General features: G+C 36.9%; 1 protein-coding gene across 5 annotated transcripts in view; it reads right to left on the bottom strand.

Annotated features, from left to right (window-relative positions):
* The window catches only part of CNTLN (centlein), a 199485-nt gene that overhangs the window by 60308 nt on the left and 117880 nt on the right, over positions 1–21297 (bottom strand). For all 5 annotated transcript variants that reach the window (XM_075021816.1, XM_075021817.1, XM_075021818.1 and 2 more), the window contains 4 exons: positions 13138–13187; positions 8018–8109; positions 4623–5143; positions 1810–1984 (listed from right to left, as the gene is read on the bottom strand). In XM_075021816.1, the coding sequence (XP_074877917.1) occupies positions 1810–1984; positions 4623–5143; positions 8018–8109; positions 13138–13187 (838 nt within the window). The remainder of the gene's footprint in view (positions 1–1809; positions 1985–4622; positions 5144–8017; positions 8110–13137; positions 13188–21297) is intronic.

The raw sequence follows: 21297 nt of genomic DNA, 5'->3' as shown, positions 1-21297 counted from the left end.
GCAAACACTGAAGACAAGACATGCAATTGGATGACTGAAGCTAGTCTAAAATGGTGATTATATGCTACAGAGAACTGAGCTCTCAGCAGACAATGAGCAAATGATCTATGCCTGCAGCAAAAAGATGGAGATTTCTACACTAAGCCACAGCTCTGATAAATGTATGAATTGTAAGAAAGTGCCAATAACTCTCCTGATACTGCACAGGATATTACGTATTTATATCACGCGGGGCAAAACTGAGAAAGTCCTTGTGTCATAAATTATCTCATCTCCAATCCCAGGCACAGCTCAGGACTTAGGAGATTTCTCTAGCCTCTCTTTGTATGAGAATACCATGACCCAGCTGGAGTGTCTTTAAATCCTCAGGAGGGATTTAAGATTTCTGTTAAATTGGTGTTCCCAATTCTCAATACTAAACCTTTTTGCAGTGCTATCTTCTGCACTCACAAGCCATGTTTTCAGGTGCTTTTCCTGCAACAGGGGACTTCTGCTGAAGCGTACTTACCTGCTTAGAGCTCTTAGGATGTTTCCTGTGTATGCTCCAAGTCCACCAGTCTGTTACATACATGTATCAGAATATATGTGTTTGTCTTTTCCAGTAAGAACGGACAGTAAATGCAATAAAGGCAAACAGGAGAGGTACTGGCTGTGTCTACACTACCAAGCAAGAGAGACCAGAGCCTTCTGGATTCCCTGCCTTGTATATCCTCACTTTGGAGCAGCAGGAGGTAACAGGAGTAGCATATTCCATTAGATTTTCACATATATCACATGCACCTGCTCATACTGTGTATTCCATACCAACAGATGGTTGCAGAAGAATATCCCTTTTTTTCAGCTTTTCTGCCAGAAAAATAGATCTTTTGATGGAAACACACAATCAAGAATATATAACAAGACCAGAGACTTTGTACTTGCTTTAAAATTTTGGAGACGAAGAAAATATAATCTGTCTTCAAACTCTATATTATAATATAGCACGATAAATAACAGAATTTCAAACTAGTTTTCTACCAGCAGCAAGTTGTTCAGTGTTCCATATTCTGTTTCTTGAAATAAGAAATAACATTATCTGCTTCTGTTTTAAATTGCATGAAGTGATTTATTTTGGGCAAACACAGGACGGAAAAAGTATTAGACACTGTTCAAAAGTCCAAAGATGAGTCATCTGTTACAGATTGTATGGAGCCTCTCAAGATTTGGGAAATGACCAGCTGGCCCTCTTTTGTGAGAAAACTGCATATAGATGTTAGGAATGAAACAAGGACTTCAAATCCCAGACAATGAATGTAAATGGGCTAAGAAGAAGCTAAAAGCACACTTTTCTCTAGATAGAATCTCCAGGACAGAGACAGAGCCAAAAGCATCTTTCTAAGATGGAAACAAGTCTTTCTGCATGCACCAAGCAAACTGAGAGGTGTTCATGCTTGATTAGTCAGCACAGGAGGGGATGTTGCTGTTCCCTTGTTATGGGTTAAGTCACCCTTTTCTGTATGGCTTTTCTGATTGGGAGAGAGTTTAATGGAATGTCAGCGGCATTCTTTATCTGGATTGTGAGACAGCAGGACTAGCTTACAGCAGCTTCACATTTTTCTTGCACTCCTGACACCCCCTCCAAATACTTTTGCAGACTAATTGTTCAGAAAATATTCTAAAATATAGTGAAACTACCCACTGAATATCTAGAAGTAGATTTTCCTTTCCGTTTACAACAAGAGTCAAATTAATTAAGAGGGAAACAGCAGTGATAATACTATTAAACTTCAACACTCTGCACAGGAGAATAAAACAAGTTCTATTATATACCTTTTTATTATACTGCTGGTGTTTGCCTTCTAAACGAACAACATTGCAGGGCTTTTGACTACCTTGTATTTGCTTTTTACCCTGTTGTTTACTTCTGTTTGGCAGTGGATCAATGTTTTGCACTGTCTTCGTAATCACCGTTTCCAAACTTTCAGAAGCTGGTATTTCAGAGTCACTAATACAGCACATTGAAGAAAACAAAACAAAATAAAGCTAAACATTAGAAGTTCCAAACAGCCAATGCTTGAGCATATAGAAAATAACACATGCAAGAAAGAAGAGAAACTACTATAAAAACCAAACAGTACTAAGTTGACTTATTCAACAGATGTTTACAAATAGGACAGAAGAAATCTCTGAAATTGTATTATCAAGTTCTACTCTGTCAAGTGGAATCTCACTGTACAATGCACGGAGATCCAAGACTTCAACTGTCACTTAAAGGACAGCTTAATTACAGTCCAAAAAAGTGACATACATTAAAAACTACTTGAAAGCACTTCTAGTCTGTGAATGGCTCACAAAGATATACTATGTTTCTACTTTCTTTCATTTACACATTTGATAACAAAACTAACAAATGCATGATACTTCACTCAATAACATTTCCTTTCAATTGAACTTTCATTTGTAGTGTTGACTGAGACAAACTCAGAAATCACACTTCAGTGAAATCTCTGCCTTGCACCCATTTAGAGTGCTTTTAAATTTTGTAAGCTTGGTAGTCCTTCTACTGAAATTGCCTGTCATGCACAGAAACTGGACCTGAAACTTTCATTCTACTGCAAATTATTCCTTAAACTTGCACTCAGTGTGCTCTTAATTACCAGTTTTTCACTACTTTGCCCCAGATTATCATTTGTTTTCTGATATTCAGTGAAGTCTGTCTTAAAACATGAAGTGTTGGATATATTTTCTATACCATCAGTGGCTATTCATCATCATTTGTGCAAACAGATTTGTGGAGGGATCCCTTGACAGAAGGTAATTTTGATTTGTTACTTTTTAAACCAAGACATTTAAAAAGGCACAACTGAGTTCAAATTAAGTTGCACTGTCATGAAAATCAATGGTTTAGAGATGGAGGCTACTTAAATAGAGAAAAGGCTTCAAATTGAAGAGAAGAGTTTATTACAGAAACATGTTTATACCTTCCAAAACCTGTCCTGACACATTGGTATGTCTTATTGACTGATAAGAACAGAAATCAATGTAATAGTTTGAAGGAGCTGCAGTAGCACAGAGATATTTCTAAGTACATAACACGTTTCCCTCACCTGAATGCTTTCAAGGAACGTTCTATTTAGAAAATGGAAGGCTTGAATCTAGAAACTCAGCGACAGCTGCTAGTGATAAAGAACTTGATAAAGTGATAAAGTATTTATAAATAAGTAGAAGAGGGAACTAAATGAAGATATTTCCCTAACTTGTTGAGAATGACACCTTGAAACATCACCTTCAAAAATCCTCACTATTATATGACAAGAATTCCCTAACCCAATAGTTGTACAATTATTGAAAGTAGTATTTATGGCTAGTCACAACAACTGAAGCCATACAATTACTTTCCACTTAACTTCAAACTCAAATTGCAATGCTGATTTGTGTGTTCAATTTTGTTCTTAAAAGATCAAAACATAGTAAAATAAATAAAAAGCTCACTAACTGCAACAGAAAAACATGTATGTTTTCTGTAAAATCAGATCTGCAATATTAAATTAAACAGAAAACCAAACAGCTTTACATTAATGATAGCAACTGACAAATTACATGGTTCATAATTTGTTTTCTCTCTCAAGATACTGTGTTCAGGAGCCCCCTATTTTGCATAGGGAGAAGCAGCAGAAGGGCTTCATTTGCCACTGTTGATTTGCTCCATAAGGGTTTCATTTGCCACTGTTGATTTGCTTCATATGACATATAAAGCCAACATGAAGTCTACAGAGACAATTCCATTTTCTTTACTCTTTTGTCACCTTCTCTACATTTTGGCTAAATACAGGCTTGAGAAGTTTATTTGCATGTCTCTTAGGACAAAGTACTGAAAGACAAGGTGTGATAGCCATTTACGTAGTGGCTTTCTGTTGCCTCCTGAAGTATGTGTGGACAAACAGAAGCAGAAGCAAAAATTCTAAACATTTGTGAAGCTTGCCAGTGCAATTTTCTGAGGGTCTTGTGACTCATGAGTGGGACTCTATGCACTAACAATTACCTTTAAAGAACTGATTTTTAACCATCATTCAATTAAAGGTAGTACAATGACTGTGCATAAAACATACATGAAATAATTACTGTGGATGGTTCTTAATTTAAAGGATGTTAAACAGCTTGTAGACATCTGCTAGCAAGCTGAAATGGGTCATTCAAAATTTATCTAACTAAATTAAGGGGAAAAAATGTTTCTCCTCCCGGGTCGGCATGTCACAAGATAACTAAACCGACTTAGTAGGCTTGCCTGGGAATCCTTAGCTGTCAGTGGTGAATATGCAAAGGGCCAGCAAATTAAATCAACCTGCCAAACTGTCAATTTCAAGCCTCATGACTGCATGAAAATAGCATCACTGGAAGAAATCAAGCATTGCCTTCTTTTGGGTTTCCTGGCACCTATTCAAATACTCATGCAGTTGTGGCTAATTTTGCATGCAAATTTCAGTCAATAAGCTCAGAACAAGACCTCCCAAGATATTTCAAAGGATCTGACAGTATTTTTTTTGAATACCAAATCAACAGTACTTGAAATTCAATCTCCATTTGCTAGTGCTTTACATATGCACAGTGTCCCCTCTACAGGGCTAAGTTAATGAGAGCCGTACCTGCTTTCACTCACATCCTCCCAGCCGTCCTTACTGAAGTTCTCAAACACATTACTCACAACCTTGATGGACTGTTTGAGAAAAGCTCCATGATGTCCCAAAGAGCTCTTTTTCTTGGCTGTTTTTAATTTAACCTTGGTGCCTGTTATCCTGCAATTACATTGCCCAGAGGTTGCCACTGCTTTGGCTTCATCCAGCAAACACTTCAGCTCCTGCACTTGACTCAGCAAATCTTCATTTTCATTTCTCAACCTGTTAGCTTCTGCCACTTGCCTCTTCAAAGAGGCAGCTTCTTTCTCCTGCTCATCAATCACTAACTGAAGTTCTGCTTTGTCTTTTTTTATTTCACAAATCCTCTTAAGTAGCGCTTCCAGCTCTCTTTCTCTTGTGTCTGCATCTTCCTTTTGCACTTCTAAAGATGCTTTCAAATAATTTTTCTCCTTCAGTAAGTCTTTATTTACTTCTTTCTGTTTCTTTAAATCCCCTTCAATAGCTTTTAATCTTCTTTCTAGTTGTTGTACCTAACAAAAGCAATTTTAGCATTCATAATATTTCAGCCTATTCAGTAGAAAAAAACCTATGTTTTCAAATGTATTTATTATTTGACAATAATATTACATTAAGCACAAGGACAAAAGCAATCTATAGTCCTTAATTTAAAAATAATTCTAACGTAGTGCAGATGAAAACATTTTAGCTGCAATAATGCAGCTGTTGAACAAAGGGCAGATGGTAGAAGAAGTTAAAATTCCAGGCAAAGTGACACAGAAGTTTGAGTATGCTGATGAGCCTTCCTGATGCATCTTGAGCTCATTACTGATTTGGTTATACATACTAATTGAATTAAAAAAAAACATTTTCAGAAGGAAAACTGTTCTGAAATACAGAGAATTCTGCACTAGCTATCTAAATCAACAAGTTCCTTCAAGTGTTGTAAATACACAAATTAAGTATTCATTTGATTTTCCAACAAACTCCAAAAAATTATAGAAAAAGATATCAGAAGCTCAGCACCTAAAGAATATGAAGACTGAAATGTTTTTTCTATTCACAGAAAGGGAAAATCTATCCTATTCCAATGAAGCCACTTTACAAGCTTCTCATATGCAGTTTGAAGAAACATATTCTACCTATATATGATGCATATGCTTTGTTTGTAAAGACCTTTGAGGTTTACACATATTCAAGGTCTTTAACAATAAACTGATTCTCAATGTTCTTCTGGAATATTTGCTTAAAGTTACAACCAAACCTCATAATTTCCAGAAGTAAGGGGTAGTTTTCATTTTAGCAGATACTAAAATGAACACCTAATCTGTGAGATTTCCCCAGAAGCTTCCAAAGGGCATCAGAGTGAGTTTTGTGCTCAGTAACCACTTAGTCATTTTGGAGAAGTATTTTTGTTGGTTTTGTACAAGCTCCACCCCCACTCTTCCACTACGGAATGTGCCAGGTGCTCTAGTTTTTTCTGGGCATGGGTAGAAAAGACTATTTTTCGAGGAGCTATAGTAGAAAGCACATTGCCAACTTCAGGTACTCACCTTGTAAAATAGTGGCCACTTCCATCAGTTTGTAGCAATACAAAATGTCAAAACTTGCTTTGACATTGAAAATATTGAAGCCATAGTATTTCTCAATAAATGCTATATGTTTTTTCAAGGACATTTTGCGAATGCATTTAATTTATTTTAAAACTTACAGCATGACTTACAAAGTGGCTACTACAGATTTGATCCAGATAAATCAGATGCTTTAATGTACAGAGTAAATTAGGGCAAGAGATGCTCAAACTTCAGATACATTTGTGAATTTGATACTGAATTTGTGGGTTTGATAGGAAACCTTTAATATGCACGCCTACCCATTGCTACTTTCCTTTGTGGAAATTCATAGCACTCCCACAATGAAGCGAGATTGCCTTATAGCTACATAAAGTTATTGGGTGAAATTAGAAATAAAAGGGATTTTTCCAAATGCTTCAATGAAATCAAGATTTATGATTAAAACCATAGTTTGTACTTCCCTCCCCAATGATAAGGAGTCAGACCAGTACCTTTCTTCAACCACCTTCCTAAACTGAGATTGTGCTATTTTCTCAGTTCTTTAAAGCAACCTTTTGCACTCACTAGCACTTAAAGTCATATATGACAACTAGAAGGAAACAAACAATGAATAGCTTCTACACCTATCCCTAAGGTACCACCATAATTCTGTATATCCATAGAGATAAAAATTATGTAGTACATGGCAAACAAAATTATAGTTCTGAAATATAGATGATAAGCAAGCATAAACTGTGTGACATTTCAGATGGTAGCATTCATATTATTTCAATTACTCACTCTACCTTAAGATAAATGAATGTGAGCACTTTCTATTCTGTGTGTTATTATTTTAACATGATGTTTGTCATTCAGTAATAACGAGATGACAGCCTTCATTGCCTGACCATATGGCAAGTGTTACAAGTATATGCAATCACATCATCTGCTGTAAATTACCATACTTCCTACAAGTTAATTCACAAATAAAAAATAAATAGACATACCCGAACTGACATTCAAAGTTATAGATTTGTGTTTATTCAATTTAAGCATGCTTTTAAAGATTTATAAGTAATTAAACAAATATTGTTTCGCAAAATGACAAACAAAAGGCAGGATACTGTTTGAAGGATGTCTTTTCTTTGCAGCAAATGAAACATATGGTAAAATACAAGTGAGCCCTCTTAAGTGAACACCTGTTAACATACTAAACTACTTGTGTATATTACAAATATCAATACAAATAGCAACTAGTTAAGAACATCTTGTTACTGCATGAGGTAAAACATGTAGAATGTTGAGCAGTAAAGATTAAATGCTCATCATATTTGCTAAGCCAAAGAACACTAAATGCATACGGTACTATGTTGTGAAAAGAGTGATAAACCCACATATGTAGAAAATATTTACATATACAATGTTGTGCTAAAATTTAAATACAGCAAAATGTGGATTTATCACTATTATGCATCAGTTTTATTCTATAGCAAGAGCTCTGTGGAGATTAACACCTGATATCATGTGAAATTAAATACTCAGCAAGAGAAATGAAGGTTTCTGAACTTAAAAGTGGTAAAACGCTAAGCGTATGTTACTTCTGATTTAGATGATTTGTTAGTTTTTAACATTATACCTCTAACCATTCTTTTCATTTTCTCTGACATTAATCATGCTTATCTCACATGATACATTCACAGCTACTTCACTAGAATTCATTTCTGACATGATTTTGGAAATTCATATTTTTTAATTAGGAAAGGAAAATCATGGCCTAAATTCATGAGTACTGACTTATACATATATGATTCTTATATCAAAATTTAAATCTGTTTGCTGCGGTTGGTATCTTACCTTCTGTAATGTCTGATGTGAAACTTCCTTCATATTCCTCTTTGGAGTACTATCCTCAAACCCATCATCTTCAGTAAGTTTAAAAAGTGGCTCTATCAGAAAATAAATAATAACTCTCTATCAGAGAATAAATAAATATATTCTGACACCTAGTATTTCACTAAAACAACACTTAGACATTTTAAGGAAATGCATTCTTTACTTCTGCAATTATTTATGATGTGGTCTATTTTCTTGACAAGCCTTTTGGTCAGTTTCTAAAGAGTGATCTCTTTTCAAAGTGTTCTGTCACGTAATTATGAATCTTTGTAGCATCACAGTATGTTTTTTCAGAGTACAAGCTTTTCAAAGGTACAATAGATCTGCAGGTTAAAGACGCTGTACTTTCATTCTGATTTTTATTCTTTTATAGACTATTCCCTCTATGCCTTAAAAGCAGAATTCATTGCCTTTTTATCTACACAGTCACTACCAGTTTTGTTCTCTAGGTCTTGTCCCCTGCTAGGAGGATCAGAGTGATTGGTGAACAAAGCAAACAGTAACAGAATTAGGATGGATAAAAACTTTAAACCCCCTTTTTTGTTAAGTGAAAGATCATGTACTTCACCAGATAAATCACATAAATCATTCCATTGTAATACTGTGAACTCATAACAATTAGAAATTGATACAACTAATGAGAGTGAACATGACTCTAAGCATCACTCTGAGGCACAGCAATGCACTTTAGGTACTAAAAACCCCACAAAAAAAAGACAAGTTAAGAATTAGATTTATTCATAAAGAAGAATGCTAAGAAAAAGTTTAGAAATACTAATACGTAGAGTAAATCAGAAGTAAAACACATTCTGTTTAGATTTGAACCAAGTACTCAGCATTCACAAACTGCCGTTGATCACAGAAGTGAACAATTACACACCTCAAAAGGACGTTTTCCTTAGAATACAAAATATTACATTAAAGAGCCAACAAAATCCAGACACTGTAAAAACACCACAATATTCACATTTCTTTTCTTGCCCTTCTTCCCCCCAAATTAACTTAAAGAATTAATCTTAAGGGATAAATATTTGTGCTACATGGTGCAGGTATGCTTTATAAGTATCATTTCAAACTACAAGCAGCCACTGCAGGTCACTTAAAAACTTTTGATTTATAAACAAAGCAAGTGTAGAAGAAAACAGTGTTACTCTCTGTAGATTCACAATCCTCTTGATATAAACAGTGACTAACAAGTTTGTTAGAGTGAATTAGACCTTTCTTTTGTCTTTGGAACATGTCATGGCCAATTAATACTTCTGTATTCATGAAATAAATGGAACACTATTCTAAAGATAATAAAAGCTGAAAAAGGTAAAACTATGCATCTGGGGAATATGTACCTTTACCTTGATATTAATATGTTAGTTCCCATGTTATTTCAGACTACAGTCCCCCAGCACAGTGGTACTGCATACATTTACAACATTCTTTAAGTAACACACAAAGATAATATGAACATGCTTTTCATCTTTTTCTAAATATTCACTCATTTGAATGTCTGCTGTAGCTTTTATATCAGCATTTACTGTACTCCACTGAAAAGAAAAATGATTTCCCATAGTCAAAGAAACTGATCAAAGCACACAAGGTGTTATGTTTATTATGTGGATGTATTAAAATACAATTTAAAACTCTATCTATAAATAAACATATTATATGCAGAGAATAAAGAATACTACTGCAAAATAGAAAAGACTATACATGTTCAGCATTATCACAGAAGTCACAAGCAACATAAATCAAAGAAAAGCCAAAGGTCACTGATGCACAACCCTTTCTATCGAGCAGAAAATAAATGGCCTATTCAGCCCCCTTCTCCCCTCCTCCCTTCTAATTGTTATGTAATTGTTCACAGGAATTGGTTAGGGAGGCAATGAAACAGCACTGCCTATAACTGTCTGTCTATGATAGCAGTAAGGTTCATCATATCAGTCTACTCAGCAAGATATATGCTCTACCTGTCACACTCCTACATAAAAAAATACCAAGTCGTCCCTCAAGGAGTCAAGTCATAAACCCCACTATCTGCAGTCATCAAATAACCGTGGTCTTACAGAAGTACACTTACGTCCCACTGAGAAAACATAGTTAAGTGCCGGCTCTAGAATGTAACACTTAATTCCTAACTAACAGTCACCATATCTGATCATGAGTTAGTTCAACACTGCTGCCAAAATGGTACTTGACCTATGATACTGCAGTTCACTATTAGTATTTGCAGAAAGCCTTCTTAAATAGAGAAAAAACTATCAATTTAAAAAAAACCAGCTGTGTATTAGTCACTCACAGAGTACCTACATGAACCACCAAAACGATGACATTCTTCCCTCCGGTATGCACGAGTTGAAGGATTCCCCTGACAAGACAGTAAGTGCCATGGTGCAGAAAGCCACTGTGTTATTTACTCCAGTGGTAGCCAACTCATGCTCCCAAATATGTGCCAAGTCTGAAACAGTCAGTGGGAAAAACCACTGCGAAGACGAGAAGAAGGGAATGCCATTCTCACACTTGACCTGGGGATCCCGTAGATTCAGAAGAAGTCTCATAACAAAAGAAGCCTTCAAACTGCCTCCTTGAAGAAATAGGGGGCCAACAGTTACCTTCTTTCAATAAGGCACTTGCTATTTTTCTGAATAGGATCAGACAGACCCAGTTTCCTGCTTTTGGAGGAAACGGCATGAGTACCTGCCAACACATTCTTTACATTCATACACAAATTATGACATGAATAGCATGAATAGGGAATTTGGATTTGATGACTACTGGAAAATAATAGGCAGTGGTGAAAGAGACACCTTGGCCAACAGAATCAGAATGGAAAGAAATTTGGAACAGCAAGGCCAGAGTTTCCTTCTCCCCTGACCTCTTTCATCTTTGACCAGCAGGGTTTGAAAAATGATATGGGTGAGCAACAAATCTATCCAGTACTTCTTCCTGACAAACACAACTGGTATCTAATCAAGCAAGAGGACAGAGCCTATCTTTTTTAATACAGGGAATCTTGGCCACTTTTTTCAGAATTTATCCCTTGACACTAGAATGCCTGATGGAAACAGGTATAAAAAGGTACCTGCTAAGGTGAAAATGAATTCCAACATCATTCATAAGCTAAGTAAATTCATGTCAGGTTTCCTTTTAGAAAAGAAGAGATACTGAGACTGTGAGCAAAGTGTATTTAGGCCGTATCAAGTTTGGACTCCTAGCAAATTACAGGCAACAAACCTGAGGTGGTTGTTCTATTTGGGAAGAGGAGACACTTAATACCCATTTTAGGGCAGAGGGTGTAAAAACTTCCTTAGCACATGATCAAAGATTGCTTACATATACTCATTTATGCTCAAAGATGGATATCCAGCTTCAGTCATTACGGTATAGTCTTCTAGAAAAGGTCAGCCAACTGAAAAACATGTCCAGCACACTGCAATACCCTAGGATTTGCAAGGGAACAAGGAAATTACTTTTTATAGACTGGGTGAGCAACTGGTTTTTTATACTTCAATTGATAAAAGTTTGGAAATGGCTGGAATCAGCTCAGTCTTACGTGCTAACAAAAAGTGTTGCTTAATACATATCTTTGGACTTGATTTTGAATCTTACAAAAAATTTCATGTCCTTCTAAATGATACCTTTAACAACAAATGCTGGAAAAGGTAAGTAAAATTTGCCTAACACACTTCACTGGTAGTTTAACCCTTTTTCTCAGTCCCAATATAACAACAACTAATCATCATACCAATAACCAAACTAGAAGTATGTATCCACCCACACACTTTTAAAAGAGGATACGCTTTAATCTGAAAAGATAATGAAAAAAAGAAGGAATAAAGGACTAACTGTTAAAGCACTAAACATGTCAAGAAAAGGCAGTTTCAGGGATCTGACTGTTTTTTGGAAATGCATGGTTATTGCTCAGCAGGCCCTCAACTCCTTCTCACCGCTGGTTGCCTTTCCACTTCTCTCTGTGCAAAGACTGACTAAATTGGCAAAAGCAAAAAAATGATTTTTAAAGTCAGTATTTGGAACCTTAACTAGTTCCCTTCAGCTCTATCTGGGGCTATGAAAGTAACACCTAAGAAGTAACATGAAAGAAAACAGTAACTTTCAGTCTTCAGCAGCTGGATATTTCCACTTAAGTTTTATAGATACTATAAACCAAATTTAAAATAAAGGAAAAAAAAATATTATTTTTTCATTCAAGTGGCCAACAGTACCACAAAAAAAGAGAACACCCACCAGCAGAAAATTGGGATAAAGAATGGTAACGCTTTATTGCTAAGAACATGCAGAGTACTTCTCCAAGTCTCCTACTCCCTTCCTTTGCACAATACTGTGCATAAAGAATACACCACAGACATGACACCCAGCTGGACTGTAACTATGCATTCTTGAATACTTCTCCCAGATGATTCAGGAACAGCGAATAATACAAAGAATCAGAGGAGTGATAAAGAGACAATGGTAATATATTACCTATCCAACTGACAAAGACCCATCTTCACAGAACCATCAACTATTATAAAGATTGTAAAGACATAAAAGAAGATACTAATGATCAATTCTTATAAGAGTTCCACCATATCAATTTATGTTGAAATTCACATATTTTGTAAGACTAGTATTAAAAAAGAAGTATGGATGAGCATGAAATTTTGTATCACTGTATTTCAATACTGCAAAAACCATTTCAGATTCTGGAAAAAGCTTCATAAACATATAAACATATTTTAGAATTTACACATATGTATTTATATACATACATATTTTAAACAAAATAATTAACTACTTTTATATGTAGTGTATACACATAAGTTGCAAACATATAGTAGTGTATATCTGTATATAAAAATTGTCATTGATTTAATAGGCATGTGGAGAACTTAAGGGTAAACGTACTTTGAGATAGGAATATATATGGCCTTATGCTTACAAAATACACATTCAACAAAAATATATTAACCTTTGGAGAAAAAAATAACCTTAAAATTAGTATTTCTAATAGACTACATATACACATATAAAATACTATATCTTCTCTTTTTTATTGTCAACACAGTTAAACTCCTGCATTGTGAACTTACCCACAGATTGGTGTACTTTGATCTGATCCAATTCTTCTTCAAGATTCAGTCTACAAAAGAGGAAATAAAAAAGTAAGAATGACAGAACATTCACATAGACACCACTAAAACCATTTAAAAAATTAAACCAAACCCATATCAATATATTACTACAGAAAAACTTGTCAACACCCAGAAATTAGTTCTAATTTGATGACATTTAGCATACTTCAAACATAAGGAGTCATTTGTACAACAGCTGATTAATATTTATAAATCTGAATTTACAAAATTCAGATATAGTGCTGGTTGTAACATAAATTAAGAAGCTTCAGCTAGTCCTTTTTAGGTAAGGAAATGCCTGAGATGAAAAGGAGACCAGCAGGAGGTGGAATCCTGTTAAGAGGGGAATAAAGTATTCAGTCTCAGGGGAAACCACCAGCCAACCTTGTACAGATATATCTTACCATTAATCTTTTTCAGTGGCTATTTGAGAAACTTTTTAACAAAATCTCTCCTCCTCTTTTCTAGCCCTGACCTACTACTATATTATTACTACAGTTTTTTTCTGTAATATCAACCAGCTGAAGTCAATATAACACAAAACTTACATTACTCCTTTTCACTTCATTAAAATTACATACGAATAAAGTTGTCAGGATACGAATGCTAAAGTGTCAGAGTGGGAAATGATGGAATGAAAGACATTAGTTTAAATGGTTCATTTACACTTGTGTTTTCTGACACAATCTTTAATTATATAGTTGCACATTATTTTAGCAGTAAGATCCCCACCTATTTTAGTCTAGGATCCTACAGCACACAGAACAGAGTTTAATATGCAGATTTTGCTTAAAATATACCTTCACATCCTATATAAATACACATTGATCTAGCTCTGTTCTGAAGGTTGGATTGCTAATATCCTCCCAGCCATTTCTGCTGTACTCTGAGCAGCAGCACCTAACTGCTTTCACAGTAAATTTATGCTTCACAAAATCCCCTTGAGATAAGGCACAAAGAAAATCTGGCCAAAACACCTGCAAACTTAAGAAAAGGGTTTAAAAAAAGAGGTCTTTCAGTATACGCAGTATTTTAAAGCACATTATATTTTAAATGCATCTCTGACTCAGCTGTAACACATAAAGCGCAAAGAAAATGAGAAATGTGAAAAGTTAAAAGTAACTTGCTTTGCATGACACATAAGACTCCAGCTATTTTCAGGATCACTCTCAGCTGCCTTCACAGGCTGACTTCCTTTGCTGCTATTTTATTCTCCATGCATCAGTCATCATCAATTTCTGTAACACAGACTACAGTGGCCTTTACCTCCACATTGTCCTAACTCCTCCCAGCATGTTCACTTTTTGCACTGAATGGCAAAATGCTTCCTTGAAAAAGCATTGTTTACATAATTAAAGACTGTATTCAATATTACATACTTCCTGCTTGAAACTCTATCTTCTGAAGCATGTTATTTTTCAACTTTAAAAACATTATTTGAATGAACACACGTTTACACGCATATGTATACATACATACTGCCTCCCTACACACTAAGTGACAAGCATACAATGATAACTGTACAACATATTTAAAAAGAGTTAACTTTTACATAAAGATTTTTTCTAGGGTGATGAAAGACATGCAGAAGTAAAAAATGATATGAAATAAGTAAAGGGGTAGGTTTATAGTCCGAATATCTGAAACACTTCCAAATAAATTCATTTGTCTGTGAAATACTCTCCAACTGAAGCTATGATATATCTAAGCCAGAAATATTTCAGGCAAGCCTAGACAAGAAATTACAATGTGTAATACAAGATCCAACCCACACAAGTCAATAACTGGCTTGCATGAATGGTAGAAATGCCCAACTGCATTAGACCAGCGCTGGGTCCATCCATCATCAGTGCTCTGTCTCCAGCAGAGGCAAAAGCAGATGCTACTCAGGAGAGGGCACAAGCCTAACAGTTTCTGCAGGCTGATTCCAATTTTCCATCCTGAAAGTGGCACGTAAGCACTACCCTTTGTTTCCTCTGCTTTTAGAGGTTCCCTGTTGCTAAAAGGACCTTTCCTCCAATCCTGCAGGAATGGAGTTTCTTTATAACCTTTCATGTGGAGCCTTGTCAGAGGCAATTGGAAAATACAGACCAGATTTTATCCACATAGTTACTGTCACCCTTCTCCAACTCCAGCAGGTTAATGAAGCAGGATTTCCCTTTACAGGAGCCACACTGATGCTTCCTCAACAAAACTGTGTTGATCTGTGCTCAGTGATCTCTCTCCCTCTCTGTCGTTTCCCCTGCCCCCGCCTTTTTCCTAAAGACAGACTTGCCATCTTCCCAAGTATGGAAGCAGCCAGGCTCACTGGTTTGCAGCTCCCTCTGGAGCCCATTTTGTAGATGGGAGTTACAGTGGCAGCTTGCCAGTCCACTAGCAGTGACTGTTTACAATGAGGTTACAGTTCAGTGATTTCATACTTCAGTGCCTTCACACTTCTTGGGTGTATCTTGTCAAGATATTAAGATCAAGATATTAACAATAACTTATCTACTTGATTTCATAGTTGCTGTACAGTTCCTTCAAACGGATCTAACACCTTTGACCCATCTGCTACAAAAAATACCTGAGTTGTTGACACCTTCTTAGCATCTTCAGAAGGGAAGACTGATGCGAAGATTCACTGAGTTGTTCTTTTATGGCCTTGTGAACCCAGTGTATGTTTTTACACTTTTATCATTAAGCAAACCTACAAATTTCCTAACTGGCTTCTTTTTCACTTTATTTAAGCAGAATTTTAATGTCACAGCTTAGGCATCTTTGAAAACCACTCTTCCAAGAGCTTTTTTAGCCTTCTCAACTTTCCACTTGCATTTGTCCTGCCATTGTTTATTGGCCTAACTGTTCTCACCAATGCAAGCTTAAGTTTTAAATGCTGACCTTTCCTCTGTGAGGGCTACAAAAACTTCCCCACTGAGTCTTTACAGAAAGATTTTTAAGACTAATTTGGGGTGGGGTTGGTTTGGGTTTTTTTTAAATTTCATTTTTTAAATTTTAGCACATACTTCAGCTGGGTTTCAGCTACAGTACCTTGCTTAACAGTCTCCAACTGTTCACAGACTTTCTGTACTGCTTGTTCTTGTCTTTGGGGGACCGGAGTTTTTTTGACTAGTTGCTTCATTTTTATGTGGTTCCCTTTCTGGAAACTGGACTGGAACATTGCCAGTCCACTTGATTTGGTCTACTCTCTTCTGCTACTATTTAAATATAATATATATAAAAAGGGGGGGGGGGGGGAAGGCAAACATCACATGAACCCATCTTCATAAAGGATGACATGTGGGGAAACACAAGCTTCACCTCTTTTCCTTGGAAAGTTACAGAGCAAATCATCCTGGAAATCATGTCCAGCCACCTAATGGACAAAAAGGTGGTTGGAAACAGCTAGCATGGATTTACCAAGGAAAAATCTTGCTTCACCAACCTGACTGCCTCTGTAAGCAGATGACCGGCTGTAAGCATAAAGGGAGAGCAGGCAACGGTGTATACCTTGAATTTGGCAAGGCATGAGATGGTCTCCTACCTCCTTATTGCCAAATAGTTGAGATCTGAATTGAAAAGTAGGTAAGGTGGCTGGGAAACTGGCTGGACTGCTAGGCTCAAAGGGTGATGATCTGTGGTGTGGAGTTCAACTGGCAGCTAGAAATGAAAAGCACCCCTCAGGGATCCATAACAGAGCCAGTACTGTTTAATGTCTTTATTAACAACGTTGAAGATGAGTTACAGTGCCTCTCAGCAAGTTCACAGGTGATAGAAAATGGAGAGAAACTGATATACTCACCAGAGGGCTGGACCGCTGTTCCGAGAGACCTCATAGGTGAAAAAAATAGGCTGATGGGAACTTCATGAAGTTCAGCAAAGCCAAAGTCCTACCAGAATAACCCCTTGCAACAGGACATTTTAGAAGACCACCCAGTTAGAGAGCAGCTTTGCAGAAAAAGTGGGTTCCACAAGTTGAACATTAGGTAGTGACATGCCTTTGTGGCAAAGGCTAACAACATACTAGCTGTATAGACAAGAGCAGAGTCAGTTGGTTTACAAAATTGATTCTAGTCGGCACTTCTGAGGCTGCATGTGTGGCTGTGTCTATTTTTGTGTTCCTCCAATAAAGACACTGACCTACTAGATTAAGCCTAGCAAAGTGGTATCACAATGGTCAAGGGTTGGGCACATGAGTTATGATGACAGGTGAAACACCTGGGTTGATTTAGCTCCAGGAGAAGGTAAGATTTTATTGCTGTCTGCCTAACGCAAGGGAGTCAAAAAGATGAGTTTGACTTTTCCCAGAGGAGCACCATGGATGGTATGAGAACCAATGGACACAAGTTAGAATACATTAAATTCAAACTAGATATAAAAAGAAGTTGCTCATTAAGCTGGTCAGACCCTGGAACTGTTGCTCAGGAAGGTTTTGAAATCTCCATCCTTGGTCTCCATGTCCTCCATCCTTTGTCAAAACTTGACAAGATCCTAAGCAGCCTTCCCAAACTGCCACTGCTTTGAGCAGCAGGTTGGACAAGACAGCTTCTAGAGGTTCCTTCCAAGCTGCACAATTCTGCGCTTCTTCTTGTATTGAGGTAACTATTACAGAGAGGCTTTCTCTCTAATGCTTTTTGAACTAAGTTCTGTATACCACTCAAAATAAACCCCAGAACAGTAATTTCCCTTTTAGCTTCTAAGACTGACTGTTCTAGAAAGTTACTTATTCCATACAAAACTTGTATCTCTACATCTTGCCTTGGCAAGATAATGATGCAGGCTCTATGTGGATAGTTGAAACCTTCCATGGTTACAACCTGTCCTTCACAATTCATTGAATTTCGCTTTGCATTTCTGCCTCACTGTCAGCATCCTGATGAAAAGATCAGCAATACAACCTCACTGCTACTTATTTGTTATTAAAATATAGGACTTCTATCCAAAAGCCATACACAGTACTCCCTTTTTCTACAATAGCTGTCCGGTATTACACTTAAAAAATCCTTTTCATACAGTGCCACTCTCTCACCAGGTAATCCTACTCCGTCATTCCTGCAAAGCTAGTACCCAGGCAACACTGTTCCCCCCAGATTACACTCCTTCCTCCAGGTCATTGAGACACCTAGTGTGTCAGGATTGTCATCTGATGCCAAGCAGTCCAGCTCCACATCTTATTTTTGGGGCTTCTAGCACAGTAGTACTTGTAAATTATTTCCTTATTCTGTTGCTTAATATGCCAGTCAGCTACTGTTGACAATATTTTAAAACAGCTTTCCTTATCTTTTGTAACCTCCCTCTACCAACACCTGCTTCCTCCTATCCTTAAAAAGAGTCTCTTTACTGCAGGAGCATTCTTGTTGCAAGAGGACATTGTCACATCAGCTAGACAGTAGGTCTCATCTCATTCATGGTCTCATCTAAGAGACTAGATTCCTTCTGGCAAACAGGATGTTCTCCTTTCCCAAGATTTATGCTCTTTGCAGCAGTACATAAAAATCATGTCTCATATGTAGATAATCACACATGTCACACCAAACCAAACTGAATAAATTGCATTCCACTGGGGAGACTGCTACCTGCATCTGAGCTTAAATTTTTTTTCAGTCTGGGGAAGCTTAGACAGGTATAGCCTCCCTTTTTGAACCAATTACTGTCATCCTATCCTATCCTAATTAGTTAGTTAGCTGGCTTCTTGGCTTCTTTCATTTTTTCTAATCTCTGAAGCCTGACAATCTTCAGATCACAAACTTGTTAAGTTTTGAATGCACAGATTAGGCCACTCAAGGCCAACACACTTAGCACTGAGCAAATTTCTAAGTATGTAACTCATTTGGGAACATATTCTATACTGATTTCTATTCAATCTTTTCTCTCTGAAAAAACAAATGTAATACAACAAAACATCCAAACTTTATTTTCTACAGAATTTTTATGGCAAATATAGTGCTAACAGAGAAAAATAAAAATATATAATCTGTATGTCTTGATACATATTCCATTCATTATACAAAATCAGAAGATGGAAAAGGAACGTACAAGTAATTGTGGCTTTTTATCATGACTGTGCATTCAAGTGGTTTTTTACTAAGTCTTTTTACATTTCAAGGCAAAAAACAGAGCAAAAATTGCAATGTGAGGAATCACATGCAGAAGCAAGTCACTCTTCTGTTTGTTCCTAACTCAGTAGTTGTCCTGGTTTCAGCCGGGATGGAGTTAACTGTCTTCCTAGTAGCTGGTACAGTGCTATGTTTTGAGTTCAGTATGTGAAGAATGTTGATAACACTGATGTTTTCAGTTGTTGCTCAGTAGTGTTTAGACTATGGTCGGGGATTTTTCAGCTTCTCATGCCCAGCCAGGGCACCTGACCCAAACTGGCCAACGGTGTATTCCATACCATGGGACGTCCCATCTAGTTCAGGAACTGGGAAGGGGCGGGGATTCGCCGCTCGGGGACTGTCTGGGTGTCGGTCGGCAGGTGGTGAGCAATTGCCCTGCGCATCATTTGTACATTTCAATCCTTTTATTACTTACTGTTGTCATTTTATTAGTGTTATCATTATCATTATTAGTTTCTTCTTTTCTGTTCTATTAAACTGTTCTTATCTCAACCCAGGAGTTTTACTTCTTTTCCTGATTTTCTCCCCCATCCCACTGGATGGGGGGGCAGTGAGTGAGCGGCTGCGTGGTGCTCAGTTGCTGGCTGGGGTTAAACCACGACAGTAGTAAAATGTGCTCTGACATACTTCAGTATTTTTGACATGCTATTCTAGCTAGAAATTGTAAAAAAAAAAAAAGCACCTGTATATGCATTTAACAAAAAATCCACATCTATTTCAGTCCTTTAAAATTCACCACAAAAGTACTGTATACTGCATATTTAGTTACAAGAGTGCAGCTCAACAAAAAGGATGAAAGGGTGTAATGTGGTCTTCTTGAAGAGTACAATTCTTTGCAGAGACCGTATGATTGCTACTTTCCCCAAGAACAAGTGAACATGATCAGTTGGAAGAAGCATCAAAGAAGGGTCAAGTAAGAAATTTCTAAGGAGCAAGACAGAACTGCGAGAAATTCAAGGTAACTGAAGAAGTCACAGAAAACTGCTGAAGTATAATGCAACATTGAAGGAAACTACTCAGCAGTAAAAAGCATGGGTGGGGGGAGATATTGGCTTTCCAGCCTTTCATTTACGCCATTGTCTCCCTCCATGTCCGCTCACACAGATGTGCCAACCTAACAGGTAAGAACTGATTTATCTTTATGAAACTCTCCCTCCCTCTCCAAAAAACATTTCAAGTGGGTCTGAAGATAAACATCTGTGTGTGTTTTTTCCCCAAAAGTGGCATTCCCTTTAACAGACCTCTTACCCACCAGTCTTTTAAATGATCCATGTTCAACTCTTTTACAAAGCAGATTAGGTACATGAAGAGACCTATGATCCAGCTGCACAGATTTTAGTGACAGGAGATGCTTCCCTCACTGACTGAGGGTGAAGAAAGGATTGCCTCTGCAATCCTTCAACTCAAAGGGTCAAAAATAAGCTCTGTGTGTGGTAATGCAGAATACTAAACTACTGGAACTAGAGAGTCAGAACAGCAGTATCAAAGTTCAGATACTGTGAATAAGAGCTTCCAACACTATTTTAGCAGATGAAGCTGTTATTTGCTGTAATTATCTTAAGTGTATGCTCACTGGATTTACTGCATTGGTTTTTGCACTGTTCGGTTTCAATTAACACATCAAACAATGGAAAGAAGAAATGCGCAAGGTTTTGATCCTAACTGAAAGGGGATTTCTCTGTGCACTGAAAAACTTGTGTTTGATTTAGCAAATGCTGAGCAAAGGCTATCATGTTTATGTCATCTGAAAAGATCCGAGACACAAACTGAAGCTGAGAGACAGAATCTTTGAAGATATTTCTACAGTGGAAAGGTAGTTTCTGTGTAAAGTCTTTCTAGCTGACCGCAGTCTTGAGGCATAGATAATGAAAAGAAATCTCTGAACTTTAGTATTTTCCTCCTCCATCTTTTGATGGTAGAAATGCTGGGAGTTGAAGATGTTTCAAGAGCCGGCAATTTTGAGGATGATGTATATTTAAAGATGCCTTGTGTTAATCTCCATTTAGCTGTGCTTCCAGCCAAG

Source organism: Buteo buteo, chromosome Z (assembly GCF_964188355.1).
Source record: "Buteo buteo chromosome Z, bButBut1.hap1.1, whole genome shotgun sequence".
Lineage (NCBI taxonomy): Eukaryota > Metazoa > Chordata > Aves > Accipitriformes > Accipitridae > Buteo > Buteo buteo.
The sequence above is the reverse complement of the archived record's forward strand: the minus strand, read 5'-3'. Positions and strand labels throughout refer to the sequence as shown.